The following is a 14548-nucleotide window of genomic DNA, read 5'->3' on the forward strand; positions in this document are numbered from 1 at the left end:
GTTAGTCGTGGCTGATTTCTGACCTTTGTAACTGAAAGATTCATAAGTGATATCACATGCACACAAACATATGCCCACACAAGCTCCCTCATTCCTTCACCAAACATCTATCGAGGTCTTTCTTTGTGTCAGGATCTACCCTAATATTGAGAACACAAAGATGAAAGAAATACTATGGCAACTAGGACCAACTGGAGGAGAAATAAATTTGGGCAGGAAGATGATGTTTAGGACATGTTGAGACTAAGATGCCTATGAGACATTCAGGCAGAACTATTTAGTAGTCATTTGAATACCCTTTATTGAAACTCAGCAGAGATATCTGGATTGTAGATGAAGATTTTGGAGCCATTGAATTAGATGTAATGGTTCAAGTCATGAAAAAGGAGGAGATGGTCCAGGAAGAGGAAACAGTTAAAAAATAATAATAATGAGATAGAAAGAGGAAAAAAAGAAGAGGACCCAGAATGGAATTTGGGGGTGGGGGAAAGAGCATCAAAAAAGTGTGGTAAAGGAAGACAAACCTATAGCAAGTGAAACTCTGAGGACAGTACTATCTAAAAGATAAGAGAACCCCAGGAGAAAGAGGCCTACAGGAAGGGCTTTCAATAAAGAGGCTGTTAAACATCTCAGAGAAGAAAGGAAATAAAAACGTCCTTAAAGACCTCAACAAAGGCTATTTTGGTGAAGTAGTGGTTGAGGAATGACTGGAAGGAAAAGAAAGTTGGGGGCAGCAAATGTAGAGAACCCTGGCAAGAAGTGTGAAAGTGAAAGGAAAGAGAGAGGGAGTGGAAGGAGTGGAAGAGGGGAGGTAGGATGAAAGAGTGAATTCCAAGACAAGACAGACTGGAGGGTGTTTCTATGCTGATAGCAAAAGGACAGAATGAGACTGATGAAATAAAGGCGGAGGTAAGTTTTCAGGAAAAGTGGGAGGAAGGGGATGGGAGGTACCTGGCTTTAAGGGAAGAGAAATACTGCATCACCTCAGAAGACAGCCAAGGGTGGAAAGGCCCCTGTATATAAATTCATAGGTGTTGCTGGAAAGATTACACACAGACTTAGTACCTCTAAAGTAAGTTTTAATTTTAACCAACCAAAAAACTGTTGGTTTGGATGATGAATTGTTTCATAAAGTAAAGTGGTTTGGTGCACTGACTCTGGAGCCAGATTGCCTGCAGTTGAAATCTCACTTCTACTGCTTAATAGCCGGGTGATCTTGGTCAAATTACTTAATTTCTCTGTGCCTTATTTTCCTTGTCTGTAAAAGGGACTGGTTGAGTGGTCACACAGTTACGTGTTATGAGTTAGTTTAGCTAGTATTACTATTTTCCAGTAGCGTGTTATCTCAATGAGATTAGGGTTTTCTATTTTGCTCACTTGGTTGTTCTATTTTGTCTAGTCCGGGTCCGGTACATAAGAGGTGCTCACTAAAAATTTCATGGATAAATGTATGAATGAACTAGGGTGAGAAGGCGAAGCTTGGAAGGAGAGGAAGGACTGAGTAAAAGGACGCTCTCAGTCAGTCTGGTCTCAGCGGCATCTGGAATTCTGATTCTTGAGCCAGAATCTGGGTCGTTTCGCGCTTCCTGTGGCTCGGGTCAGCAGGGGTACGCCTCGACTGGGAAACTGGACGCGCTGAGACCCTTGGGTGCCCCGGAGGCTCCTCCCCCGGCGAGGCTTCCGTGGCTCCTCCCCCGGAGGGCGGTGTCGCGGCGGGGGTGGGGGGGGCGTTGAACTCTCCGGCCGGCCTCGGCCCACCTCAGCGACTGGGAACGGAAGCCTCACTGGGGCTTTCCACCTCCCGCGAGAATCCCGGGCCCGAGGCCGGGCCTCACCCACTGGGCCGCCGGGCCTGGGAACGCGTGGCCCCGGCAGCGCCATGAAGCGTGCGGGGACTCTGCTCCTGCTCTCGGACCTGAGCGACTTCAGCGGCGCCGCCCGGCTCCGGGAGTTGCTGGCCGGGGACCCAGCCATCCGAGTCCGCTGCAGCCCCGACGGCCGCCACCTGCTGCTGCTGCGACCTCCGGGGGCGCCAGCCCCGCAGCTGCTGATCGCGGTGCGCGGACCTGGCGCGGAGCTGGAGCGTGCCTGGCCGGCTGGCCAGCCCTCACCACTGGACGCCTTCTTCCTGCCTTGGCCGGCACAGCCGGCCCTGGTCCTGGTGTGGGAGAATGGCCTCGCCGAGGTGTGGGGCGCGGGAGTGAGTCCTGGTTGGCGGCTGCTGCAGAGTACCGAGCTGTGTCTAGGCGGTGGAGCCCGCGTGGTATCCGTGGCGGCGCCCCGAGGCCGCCTTGTGTGGTGTGAGGAGCGTCAGGGCGACGCTGAGGGCCGCCTAGGGTCGCCTTCAACCGCTTTCAGCCATTGCGTGTGCGTCCGCACCCTGGAGCCCAGTGGGGAGGCTGGCACTACCCTGGGCCGCAAACACATCCTGTTGCACCATTGCCCCCCTTTGGGGCTGCTGGCCTCCCGCAGGGAGCTCTTCCTGGTGCCCTCTGCTACCACCTGGCCTTGTGTGGCCCACATTCTGCTCATCTGGAGCCCAAGCAAGGGCAAGGTGATTATAGCTGCCCCACGTCTCGGCCTCTCCCACAGTAAGAGCCTGAATCCCAGCCGGGGGGATACATGGGACTTCCGGACCTTGCTCCGAGGGGTTCCCGGGCTGTTGTCCCCCAAGGAGCCATTGGCCGTACATACTTGGGCCCCAACCCTCCAGGGCCTGTTGTTGCTTGACTTCAGGGGCACGGTTAGCCTGGTGCAGCCCCATGGTTGCACCCGAGCTGTGGGTACTCTGCAGGAGACACCTGTAGGCCTGGAGGTATCTGCAGCACTGGGAATATTTCAGGGCACACTGGCTTGTGTGCTGGGCTCTACCTTGGAACTGCTGGACATGAGCAGTGGGCAGCTGCTGGAGAGGAAGGTCCTGAGTACAGACCGAGTACATTTGCTAGAGCCCCCATCCCCTGGTATGGAGGTTGAAGAAGAGCTGGAGGCTGGAGGCGGTCTTCGTTTGCTTTCAGCCTTGGGGCTGTTTCGAGTGGCCTGGGAAACCCCACAGGGCCTTGAGCTGCCTTCAGCTGAGGACCTGGTGTTTGAGGAGGCCTGTGAGTACTACCAGCGGCGGAGCCTGAGAGGCGCTCAGCTCACCCCAGAGGAGCTGAGACACAACAGGACATTCCGGGCACCTCAGGCCCTGGCCTCCATCCTCCAGGGCCACCTGCCCCCAGCTCCTCTCTTGACCACACTGAGGGCCGAGCTTCGGGATTACCGGGGATTGGAGCAGCTCAAGGCCCAGCTGGTGGCTGGGGATGATGAGGAGGCTGGCTGGACTGAACTGGCAGAGAAAGAAGTGGCACGCTTGCTGAGGACTGAGTTGATGGGAGACCAGCTGGCCCAGCTTAACATCGTTTTCCAAACCCTTCCTACAGCAGCCTGGGGTGCTGCCCACAGAGCCTTGCAACTCCAGCCAGATGGGAATGGCAGGCTGAGATCCCAAGCCCCACCTGATGTGTGGAAGAAGGTACTAGGGAGTACAGCCGCTAGAAAGGAAACCTTCGTTGGGGTGCTGCCCCCCTTTGAACTCATATGCCAGTGTCTTTGCCAACTGGAGCCCCGATGGCTACCGCCCTTTGTGGAGCTGGCACAGCAGCAGGGTGGACCAGGCTGGGGGGCAGGCAGCCCAGGGCTGCCCCTATATCGCCGAGCCCTGGCAGTGCTAGGTGAGGAGGGGGCTAGACCTGAGGCATTGGAGCTAGAACTACTCTTGGGCAGTGGGAGGCCCAAAGCTGTGCTTCAGGCTGTGGAACAGCTGGTGCAGAAGGAGCAGTGGGAGCGGGCCTTCGAGGCCGGCTTGGCCCTTGGTCCCTCTAGCCCCCTGCTTCGAAGTGAGATCTTCAAACTGCTGTTGGCCAAATTTGCCCGGCACCGCCGGCTTGATGCTCACTTCCCCCTCCTTTGCCGTCTGTGCCCACCAGACCTGGCTCCAGCTGAGCTCCTACTTCTACTGCGGACACACCTGCAGGACGAGGCGGGGCCCCCCACCCCATTCCCTGAGCCTGGGGCAGAGCCCCCTCTTACTGTGGGCTTACTTAGAGCCCTCCTGGAGCAGACTGGGGCTCAAGCACAACCCTCAGGCCCAGTTCTAAGCCTATATGAGGACATGCTGGGGGACCCGGACACTCCACCCCCCACCCCCCCACGAGGACCAATGACAACCCCCCAGACACCAAACCACTCAAGCCTGGAGACCTGGGCACCATCTGGACAGGGCCTGTGTGTGACTGACACAGGCTGAAAATTATTTCTGGGACACAGTTATTAGGGATGAATACCTAGGAGTTGGATGGGGCTTGCATGGGACCTGTGTATACAGTACTTTTCTCTCTTCTGGAACAATTTTAAATGTATACATGATAAATATATACGCAGTTTGTGTGTTTGTGGACAGCAAGGGTGTCAGAGGGTTGTAAGTTAGGGAGTGGTTGAATCTGAATCTGCCAGCTAAAATAACCATTTCAATTGATGATGATAATTAACATTTGTGAACATTTAACTTTGTGTCAGGCACTCTACTTGTCTTTATATAATCCTTCTTTTAATGCTTCAAATAGCCCCATTTTACAGGTAAGGAAATAGAGGTTTAGAAAGATTAAGTGACTTGACCAAGGTCAGTCAGCTAGAAAATAGAAGCTCTGAGATTTGAACCCAAGGCCCTGTTTTATCACCTCACTGTACAACCTGATAACTCCTACCTGGTTGTTTCCTGATCCCAGGCTCAACGGTAGCTTCTCCAGCCTGTTGTGAGGAAAGGGAATTTGTAGAGCTGCACTCTGCCTTTCCCCAGACTCTTCTGTTCCCAAATAGAAAGAGTGATGGGCTCTGGGCCCATTCCTGTCTTCCTCAGGATACCTGGTTTGGGGAAGGTTTGTCACAAATGAGAGAACTCCATATAGAGTTCTCAGGCTTAGTAACAAAAGTCACTAGGGGCAGGCTTACTTGGGGGGCCCACATTCCTGCTGCCTCCCTAAGCCAAGAGAGAAGAGTTTCTACCCACAGATTTCTGCTCATCTGGATTTATGTAACAGGACCATCTCTGAAGAGGTTTTGACTCTGTGCCCAGTTAAACCCAAATGGCCCTTCAGCCTGGTCTAGGCTTAGGGTCGGAGCCTGGATGCTGCAACTCTGCATCATTCTGGGCCCGAGCTGTCCAGTAGCCTTGTCCAAGGCTTGGGGCCAAGTTAAGGCCTGCCACTCAGCTTTGACCTACAGCTTGGACTCTGCTAAGCCTCATTCTGGCCTTAAGGTAGCCTTTAAGGCCCTTACAGGACTGAGGAGACTTCCTCAGTCTTGTGGAGAAAAAGACTGCTCCTCAGGCTTGTTCAGGGCTAGTGTTAGCTCCTCAGTCTTGTCGAAGTTCTGAGATGGCTTGTAAGAATGGCTGAGTACTGAGATGGCTCCTCAGCCTCCCTAAAGTCTTGGGACAGTGCCTTTGGCACATCCGGGGCTTGAGATGACTTCCTGGCTTTGTCCTGGCCCTCAAGCCAGACTATCTGCCAATTCCTGGATTCCAGCTACTGGCCCTTAAGCTGTTGATCCTCCTGGAGGCAACAAGAAGCTGCTTCCTGTTCATCATCCTACAGAATCATGGTTGTTTCTTCTCAACCTGAGATTTGGCTTAGGTCTCCTAAACCTGGAGAGGAAGGATTTGTAGGAACCCTGGGGGCGTGGGCAAGGGAAGGGCAAGTTTTTCTTTAGAGTCATATGACTCAAGGAAATTCCTCAGGGCATGTGCTAGTAGGAGCCACCAGCCTGGCAGCTCTGGGGGGGAATGTGTGGGCTTAGCTGGGAACTATTTCCTGTCCTTATAAACTGGACATTTAATTACTTTGGCCCTTGTTTGTCCCCCACTTTCAGTGTGGGGATACAAGTGACCCCAAACCATGCCTCAGGGTTTGGAGAACAGCTTAGGGATGCAGATATCTTGTGACTAGATTTTGGTGCCCTGTGTGAGATGGCTCAGTGCGATGTTACTAAATCATAGGTCTCTGGAGGAGTAGGTGAGGATCCCGTCTGAACTCTTTGGTTGATAGGGAATGTTCTAGGGCCAGAAGCCTCTGGGTAGAGAGACTCTTGAGTCACTGGCCCCTGGAAAGTGTATTGGAACCTGGGAAAATGGGAAATCCAGAAGCTGAGGTCCTTGATCTTTGGTTCCTGTGTAAAGGGGGAAATTGTGGGACCAAAGCTCTTGCATAGTGGACAGAGGCCCAAGTTCAAAGTTCCTGGGCAGGAGGAGGTAGGTAGCAGGGTCTAAGGGTCCTGGGTAAGTGAGGTAGAGGGTTCTAGGCCAGTGAGCAGGAACATTTTCATAGCTGTTCTTCCCTTCGGATCTCTCAGGTTCACACGGCAGTAGTTTCTGGAATGCTTGAAACTGGGAAGATAAAGCTAGGCAAGAGGAGCACCATGCAGCAGCCCAGGCAAAACCAGAATGCTTTCTGGGAGGGGGAGAGGAAGCAAAGCTCCTCCACCTGCCTCTGTGGCCTTGGGAATCCAGTGCTCCCCTTTTCATCTCCCTACTGCCCAACCACATTCCTACCCCTTGCCTCCCAGCCCTACACCTCCCTGCCCTTATATTCGACCACTGACAGGACCTCAGGACAAAGTGACCAACATTTTCTCCAACCTGCGAGGGCCAGAGGTCAGAACCCTACCTCTTTCTCTGCATGTGGTTGGCAGGGAATTAGGCCTGGCGACCAATGTGGCCAATGTCCAAGGACCACTCCTGCTCTTCCCATACCCTGTCTCTGCCTTAGGCCAGGCCTGGGCCACCTGTCTTTGGGACTGTTACAGTAGCTTCCTAGTTGGTATCCCTGATTCCTCAGCTCTAACCTTGCCAAAGCAAAGTATTGTAACAAGCAAATCTGATCAAGCCCAGCACCTACTTTAATATTTAGGATAAAGGCCAAACTCCTGAAAAAATCCCTTCGTGTCTGGTCTTTACAGTCCTCTTTCCAGCCGTTCATCCTGCTCCCATCTCTTTCCAGTCTTCCTTCTAGCGATTCATCCTCCTCCTACACTCTGAAAAATATGTTGTGCTATGAACTGTTTGTGTTACCCTGGGCTCACTAAGTTTTTTCCCCACTTTGTGCCTTGTGCTTGCTTGGCATGCCATTCACTCTCTTCTCTGCCTGGCCTTATCCTTTAAGATACCCTTCAAATGTCACCTCCTCTCCTACGATCTCCCTATTTAATCACAATAGATTTAGTTGCACCTTCTCTTGTTCTCCCAGAGCTCTTGGTACATACCTCTAAAAAAAAAATCATTTATAAATTATGTTGTGTTATGATTACCTAACTGTTTGTCTCCCTGACTAGGCTACAAATTCCTTGAGGGCATAAACCATGGTTATTTCTTTTTTACATCGTAAGCATATATCACAATTCCAGACTTATTGTAGTTTCAATAATCATTCTTGTGGATGCAGGAACTGACTGGTCCCTATGGCCTGGGGGTGATAATGAGACATTAGGCTCTGGGTTTAGAGTTTTTTCTGGCTTTCTTCCCTTTCTCCCACTGGACAGAACTAAAGTTGGTGGAGGCAGGGCAGCTGGGTCTGAGGAAGAATCTGACACCCCGGGGCATTGTGGTCTGGGCAGTTCCTGAGCCAGGGCCATCTTGAAAGTTGAGGTAGCGGTGGAAGGGAGAGTTGTAACTGGTACTACCCCAAACCAGGAGGCAAAAAGTGGTGGGGACGCCTGGGTCGGTGAGGATTCAAGGAGAATGGGCTGGACAATTGAGCCCCACATTGGAAATGGCTGTTGAGAAAGCTGTCATTGAAAGTATCCCACATTCTGCATACGCACTCGGGTTTGGTTCGCTTCAGGAAAAAAAGGGAGAATCAGAGAGGGGAAAGGGCATAGCTCTAGACCCACTGATCCGTAGGGAGCTATCCCAGGCTGGGAAGCCTCACACCTTTACTGCCACGGAAAAAAGGGAAGAAAAGTCCTTAGATAGTTCCCCTAGGCCCCCAACTCAGTCTCTTCTTAGGCACAGGCTCCCCCTGGTGGTTATTCATGTCACTGCCAGCTCCAGTTACCTTCAGAACATGCGCACACTTGCCCATTTCTTGGTTAAGGATTGAGGAAGGCACCAGAGACAGTAAACCAGGGTTCTCTGAGAGCAGTAGAGGAAGAAAAAGAGGAGAATGTCAGGGGAGAATTCAGGGAACAGAATCATGGGGAGAGGAAGGGGCTCTGGAGTTCTAATACGGTGTAATCCAGAAGGCAAGAGGGCTGAGCTGCCAAGATTCTTCCTCTCCAAGGACTGAACTCTGTCTAGGCTACCAGCCTGATCTGGAAAATTTGATCCAACTGGAGAGGAAGTTGAGCACACAGCAGAGTTTCATATATGAATATGAAATATATGAATAAGACATACAGGAATAAGACCTCAGATCTTATTTAAAAATAAGTTTCACTTTATAGACAAAATATAAAATGGAAGTGAAACCCCCCAAATAAAAATTTTGTCAAGAGTCACATTTCAAGGCTAGTAGGGCATGTGAATTGTAAACTCTGCTTACACTATTAATGCATGGATCCCATTTCTGCTGGTAAACAAAAATTCAAATGGGAAAGGAGACTATCAGGCTGTAAGGTCCAGGCTAAGTGGCTAGGGTCACTTGCCAGTTCTGGATTGAAGTTGTGGAGAGGCTTTTCCTTTAATTCCCAGAAGGCCTGTGCCTGGCTCTGAAGGTCTTTTTGCACATCGGAGTCCTTCTTATTTTTCTTTCATTTCCTTATTTTGTGTGTGTGATTTTTATTCTAGAGTAACATATATACAACCTAAATTTCCTCTTTTAGCCACATTCACATATATAATTCAGTGCTATTAATTACATTCATGATGTTGTGCTACCATCACCACTATTCATTACCAAATTGTACAATCAAACCAAATAGAAATTCTGTACGATTTAAACATTAACTTCCCATTCCCTACCCCCAACCCAGCCCCTGGTAACCTATATTCTAGATTCTGACTCTATGAGTTTGCTTATTATGATTATTTCATATTACTGAGATCATACAATATTTTTCCTTTTGTGTCTGGCTAATGTCACTCAATATAATGTCTTCAAGTTTCATCCATGTTGTCACATGAATCAGAACTTCATTACTTTTTTTAATGTTAAATAGTCCATTGTATGTTTATACTACATTGTATATATCTATTCATCCCATTGGTTGAAGAACACTTGGGTTGCTGCCATACTTTTGGAAATTGTGAATAATGCTGCTAAAACATCAGTGTGCAAGTATCTGTTTGAGTGCTTGCTTTCAATTCTTTTGATTATATACCTATAGAGAGATTGCCAGGTCATATGGTAATTCTATCCTTCGCTTTCTGAGGAACCACCAAACTGTCTTCCATAGTGGCTGCACCATTTTACATTCTTACCAGCAATGAATGAGTGTCCCTATTTGTCCACATCCTTTCCAACTCTTGTAATTTTGGTGTTTTTTTAAATAGTAGCCATTCTAGTGGGTGTGAAATGGTATCTCACTGTGGTTTCGATTTGCATTTCCTTAATAGCTAATAATGTTGAGCATCTTTCATGTGATTTTTTGCCATTTGTATATCCTCTTTGGAGAAGTGTCTCTCCAGGTCGGTTGCCCATTTTTTAATTGGGTTGTTTGTCTTTTTATTGTTGAGTTGTAAGATTTCTTTATATATTCTGGATATTAAACCCTAATTGGATATGTGGGTTTCCAAATGTTTTCTCCCATTGAATAGGTTGTCTTTTCACTTTCTGATAAAGCCTTTGAGTCTCAAGAGTCTTCCATTTTTATAAGGTCTCATTTATTTCCTTTTTCTTTTTTTCTTTTTGCTTTTATTTTGGGTAAAAAGTCTAAGAAACTATTGCCTAATCCAAGATCCTGAAGATGTTTCCCTACATTTTCTTCTAGGAGTTTTATAGCCTTAATTCTTTTTATTTTTTAAATTTTAAAAAATTTTTGTGGGTACGTACCCTTTACTGATTTAGTTAGCAAATATTTTTTATTTTTTTTATTTTTTTAAAGATTTATTTTTTATTTATTTCTCTCTCCTTCCCCACCCTCCCCACCCCAGTTGTCTGCTCTCTGTGTCTGTTCACTGTGTATTCTGCATTCACTTGTATTCTTGTCAGTGGCACCCGGAATCTGTGTCTCTTTTTTTGCGTCATCTTGCTGCGTCAGCTCTCCTTGTGTGCGGCTCCACTCCTGGGCAGGCTGCACTTTTTTCACATGGGGCAGCTTTCCTTACAGGGTGCACTCCTTGACCGTGGGGTCCCCCTACATGGGGGACAACCCTGTGTGGCACAGCACTCCTTGAGTGCATCAGCACTGCACAAGGACCAGCTCATCACATGGGTCAGGAGGCCCTGGGGTTTGAACCTTGGACTTCCCATGTGGTAGGCAGACACCCTACCCTTTGGGCCAACTCTGCTTCCCAGCAAATGTTTCTTAAATTTCTCAGAGGTACTTATTTTCCAGAGATTTCCTCCCTATTTTGTATTCATTTGTAATATGTAGCACACACAGGTACAATTTTATTTTTATATTTAGGTCTTTGATCCATTCTGGGTTCATTTATGTATATGGTGTGAGATAGGGGTCCTCCTTCATTCTTTTGCATGTGGATATCCAGTTCTCCCAGCACCATTTGTTGAAGAGACTGTTCTTTCCCAATTGAGTGGACTTGGCAGCCTTGTCAAAAATCAACTGAGGGATTAAGTCATGAAAAAAAAAAAAAAGAAATAGCTTTCAAAAAAAAAATCAACTGAGGGAAGCGAATGTGGCTCAAGTGATAAGGCCTCCGCCTACCATATGGGAGGACTGGTGTTCGATCCCTGGGGCCTCCTGGTGAAGAAGAAGAAAAGAAAGCATGTCTGTGTGGTGAGCTAGTGCCTGTGAGGTGAGCCAGTGCCCATGTGGCAAGCCAAGTGCCTGAGCGGTGAGCCAGTGCCTGCGCGAGTGAGTCACGCAGTAAGATGATGATGCGGTAAAAGAGAGACGGAGGGAAGAGTCAAGGTAAGGTGCAATGGAGACCAGGAACTGAGGTGGCTCAATTGACAGGGAAACTGTCTCCACATCAGAGGTCCCCAGGATCAAATCCCAGTGTGTCCTAGAAGAGAAAGACCAGAAGAGAAGACAAAAAAGAGAAATAGATACAGAAGATCACACAGCAAATGGACATAGAAAGTAAAAACAGCAGAGCAGGGGAAGGGGAGGGGAAGAATAAAAAAATAAAGAAAAGGCAAGCAGACACAGAAAAACACACAGAGAATGTACACAGAACAGACAATGAGGGCAGGGGGAGTAAATAAATAAATCTAAAAGAAAAATCTGTATTTTGTACTTTATATTAAGAGCATATCCCAATTTAGACTAGCTATATTTCAAGGGTTCAAAGTCACATTATCTAAACTGTCTGGAAAGAAACCCTTCCACTCTCTGATACACCTACTTGAAGACAGAGTGTGACTTTCTGCCATCCTCCAAACTTTATGTCCTATCATAGATTTAGATTTAGATAAATAGCTAGTAGAACATATTACATAAAGCCACGTGAGGCCAGCACTGTCTGGTACTAGAGAAATGGCCACAAAAATGGCTGACATTGGAGTTAATTCAACCATTCATCTATCTGCAGATAATTAACAGTAAGTGGACAATCTTCTTTTTCTTCATAATAATTTCTAATTATCTTCTGTATTTTCTTTTTTGTATATACACTGTGTTATGCATCTGTCTCTCCTGTGACACTCCATAAGGGAAGAAACAACATCTACCTCATTTCTCATTTTACCCTGAGTAAATGGTGAAATATTTGTTAAACTAGTTTGTTGTTTCATAATCAGTGTTTTCTAACTAGTCAAGATACAGTACACATTTTCTCAATGAAAACTGAACACCTGTTTTCTTTTCAGAACACTTTCTAATAGCCTAGTCCAATCGTTAAAAAGAGTTCTTGAAATTTCCCACTAGTTTGAATCATATTTATTCTGTCTTCATCAGACTCTCTTCCTCCAACATACAATTCAAGCAGGTTGATTGAGGCTTCTTTGACGGACCATGTGAAGCTGAACAACAAAAATATAAATTGTAGCCATGATAAAGGAAAACCGACAATTGGTAAATGTCCTGTTCTAAAAAGTGAAATAAAAGGGCATGCAGGGAAGTGGATTTAGCTCATAGATAGAGCATCCACCTACCACATGGGAGGTCCAGGGTTCAAACACAAGGCCTCCTGACCTGTGTGATGAGCTGGCCCACGCGCAGTGCTGATGCGCACAAGGAGTGCCGTGCCGCAAAGGGGAGCCCCATGCGCAAGGAGTGCACCCAGCACAAAGAAAGGGCAGCCTGCCCAGGAGTGGTGCTGCACACACAGAGAGCTGATGAAGCAAGATGACACAACAAAAAGAGACACAGATTCCCAGAGCCGCTGACAAGAATGCAAGCGGACACAGAAGAACACACAGCAAATGGACAGAGAACAGACAACTGGGGCGGGGGGTGCGCAGGGGAGAGAAATAAAAAATAAATCTTTAAAAAAAAAAAGGCATGCAATAATCAGTATTGTGATTTATTACCCCCAAAATAACAACAAACCCATTACTTAATGATAGGAATAACACTGTATTATAATGTCATTTTGCTAATCTTGAGATCATAGAAATAATTTCATTTAGTATATGACCTGGAAGAATTCAGGAGTCAATTCTTTTTATTCTTTCTAATAGAACAACACTGCAATAAGATTGGTATTACCTGAAGTAATTTATACTCAGTTTTGTCATTTTAACACTCCTAAAAACTCCTAATTAAGTGTATCTTGTTTTAGAAACTACCAGAATGCACATGCATTTCATATCATTTAAAATATTTATATATCTATTGTGTATAAATCAAACTTTCAAAAACTGAATCATGGTTAAAATGCACTTAAGAAAATTACTTTTCTGTTTTTTGGTAAGTGTTCTAAAATTTGTGTCACTTCAGCGTCCTCATGTTTTCTTTTCCTTTTTTTCTTTTTATGGTCACTTTGGTGACCACTGGAGTCACTTCCTTGGAAAGCAAGGTCTTGGTCCTGATTGACCTGGTGCTTTTTCTTTTTTCTTCTTCTTCTTTGACTCTTCCTCTCAGAGGCCATCTACATTATTATAGGTCAGTCTCTACCTTTGTGGTGACATCTGCAAAATCTTCTAGCTCTATGGTACCATCTTCCACTTCGTAAGTCTCTGGGTCTTCTTTTTTTCTTCTTTAGAGGTTTTCAGCTACTTCAGTGTTGGTTTCAGTGACTTCTTTAGAAAGTTCAGAGCCCCTGGATTGTAAACGGGTGATATTTAATTTTCCCCGAATACTCCACAGCGTCTGAGTCTAAATGAAATACTGCAAATTCTACTTTGTCACCCACGTTTATCTCCAGGATCTGCCACTGCTCAGCCAGCACCTGCTCAGGTGCAGGGAAGGATGCATTGAAACACCCGTATACTGAACAGCCAATGTGACTGGAAGACAGTTTATTAATTGTATCCACAAGCTTTTGCCCTGGTTCAGGATAGAAAATAAAATCTGTTTCAATGTTAAGATGAATGTGTCCTTGATCATCATGAATATCTCTCAGTTCACCCACTACTTTGATGTTGTCATATGTAGTGGGGACACCTAAAAGGTCAGGAAAAACTCTTTTGAGTTGTTAATTTCTGCCTGTGGCTTTCCTACGCGGGAACCATACCATCACTCTCGGAAGAGCATAGAAGCTCTACATCAGGCTGTTCTCGGATGCTGGATGCTGGTGCGCTTCCTGTTGAGCCTGCGGTGCGGCGCGGCCAACAAGCGGGAGTAGCGGCCACTCACCAGTGGGCAAGCGGCCCTGTGGGTCGACCATTCTAAGCAAGGCAAGACGCGAGCTGGTCCCACCAGCGGTCCCTCAGAGGCCACCTTAGGCCGCAGCACCTCTGAACAACCTGCAGCCGGGCAGCTTCCCACAGTGGGCCCCTCTCTTGTCTTTTTATTAGTATTTCAGGCTCCTAGTCTTCCTTTAATATTTCCTGCAAAGGTAAATTCTTTTTTAAGAACTCTTCTAGTTCCTGTTCGTTTGTGAATGTTTTAAATTCATCTTCATATTTGAAGGGCACTTTTGCTGGATACAGAATTCTCAGCTGGCAGTTTTTCTCCTTCAGTATCCGAACTGTATCATACCACTGTCTTCCTGCTTCCATGGTTCTAATGAGAAATTCGTGCTAAGCCTTACTGGGCATCCCTTGTATGCGATGGTTTGCTTCTCCTTCAGAATTTTCTTTATCTTTGACATTTGATGTTCTGAGTATATATGTCTTAGAGTAGGCTTATTTAGATTTATTCTTTTTTTATCAAATCAGTTTCATTGATACATATTAATAAAGCATATACATCAGTCACCATTAGAACATTTTCATTATTTCCAAAATAATAATAATAATAATAATAAACAAAAACAGACAAGAAAATTCTTCATCTCTCAATCTGT

The 14548-nt window shown here is 46.7% G+C and overlaps 1 protein-coding gene and 1 pseudogene across 1 annotated transcript; one reads left to right on the top strand and one right to left on the bottom strand.

The window, feature by feature from the left end:
* Nucleotides 1-1736: 1736 nt before the first annotated feature.
* On the top strand, nucleotides 1737-4416 carry HPS6 (HPS6 biogenesis of lysosomal organelles complex 2 subunit 3). The gene has a single exon (XM_058298574.2). The coding sequence runs from the start codon at nucleotides 1880-1882 to the stop codon at nucleotides 4289-4291; it is 2412 nt and encodes an 803-aa protein (XP_058154557.1). The 5' UTR covers nucleotides 1737-1879; the 3' UTR covers nucleotides 4292-4416.
* An 8554-nt stretch (nucleotides 4417-12970) lies between these two features.
* LOC101424054 (DNA-directed RNA polymerase I subunit RPA43-like) lies at nucleotides 12971-14261 on the bottom strand (annotated as a pseudogene).
* Nucleotides 14262-14548: the final 287 nt, after the last annotated feature.

Source organism: Dasypus novemcinctus, chromosome 6 (assembly GCF_030445035.2).
Source record: "Dasypus novemcinctus isolate mDasNov1 chromosome 6, mDasNov1.1.hap2, whole genome shotgun sequence".
In the NCBI taxonomy this organism is placed as follows: domain Eukaryota; kingdom Metazoa; phylum Chordata; class Mammalia; order Cingulata; family Dasypodidae; genus Dasypus; species Dasypus novemcinctus.

What these genes read in the sequence shown, in the direction of transcription:
- HPS6 (XM_058298574.2), top strand. Translation starts at nt 1,880, where the DNA reads ATGAAGCGTGCGGGGACTCTGCTCCTGCTCTCGGACCTGAGCGACTTC.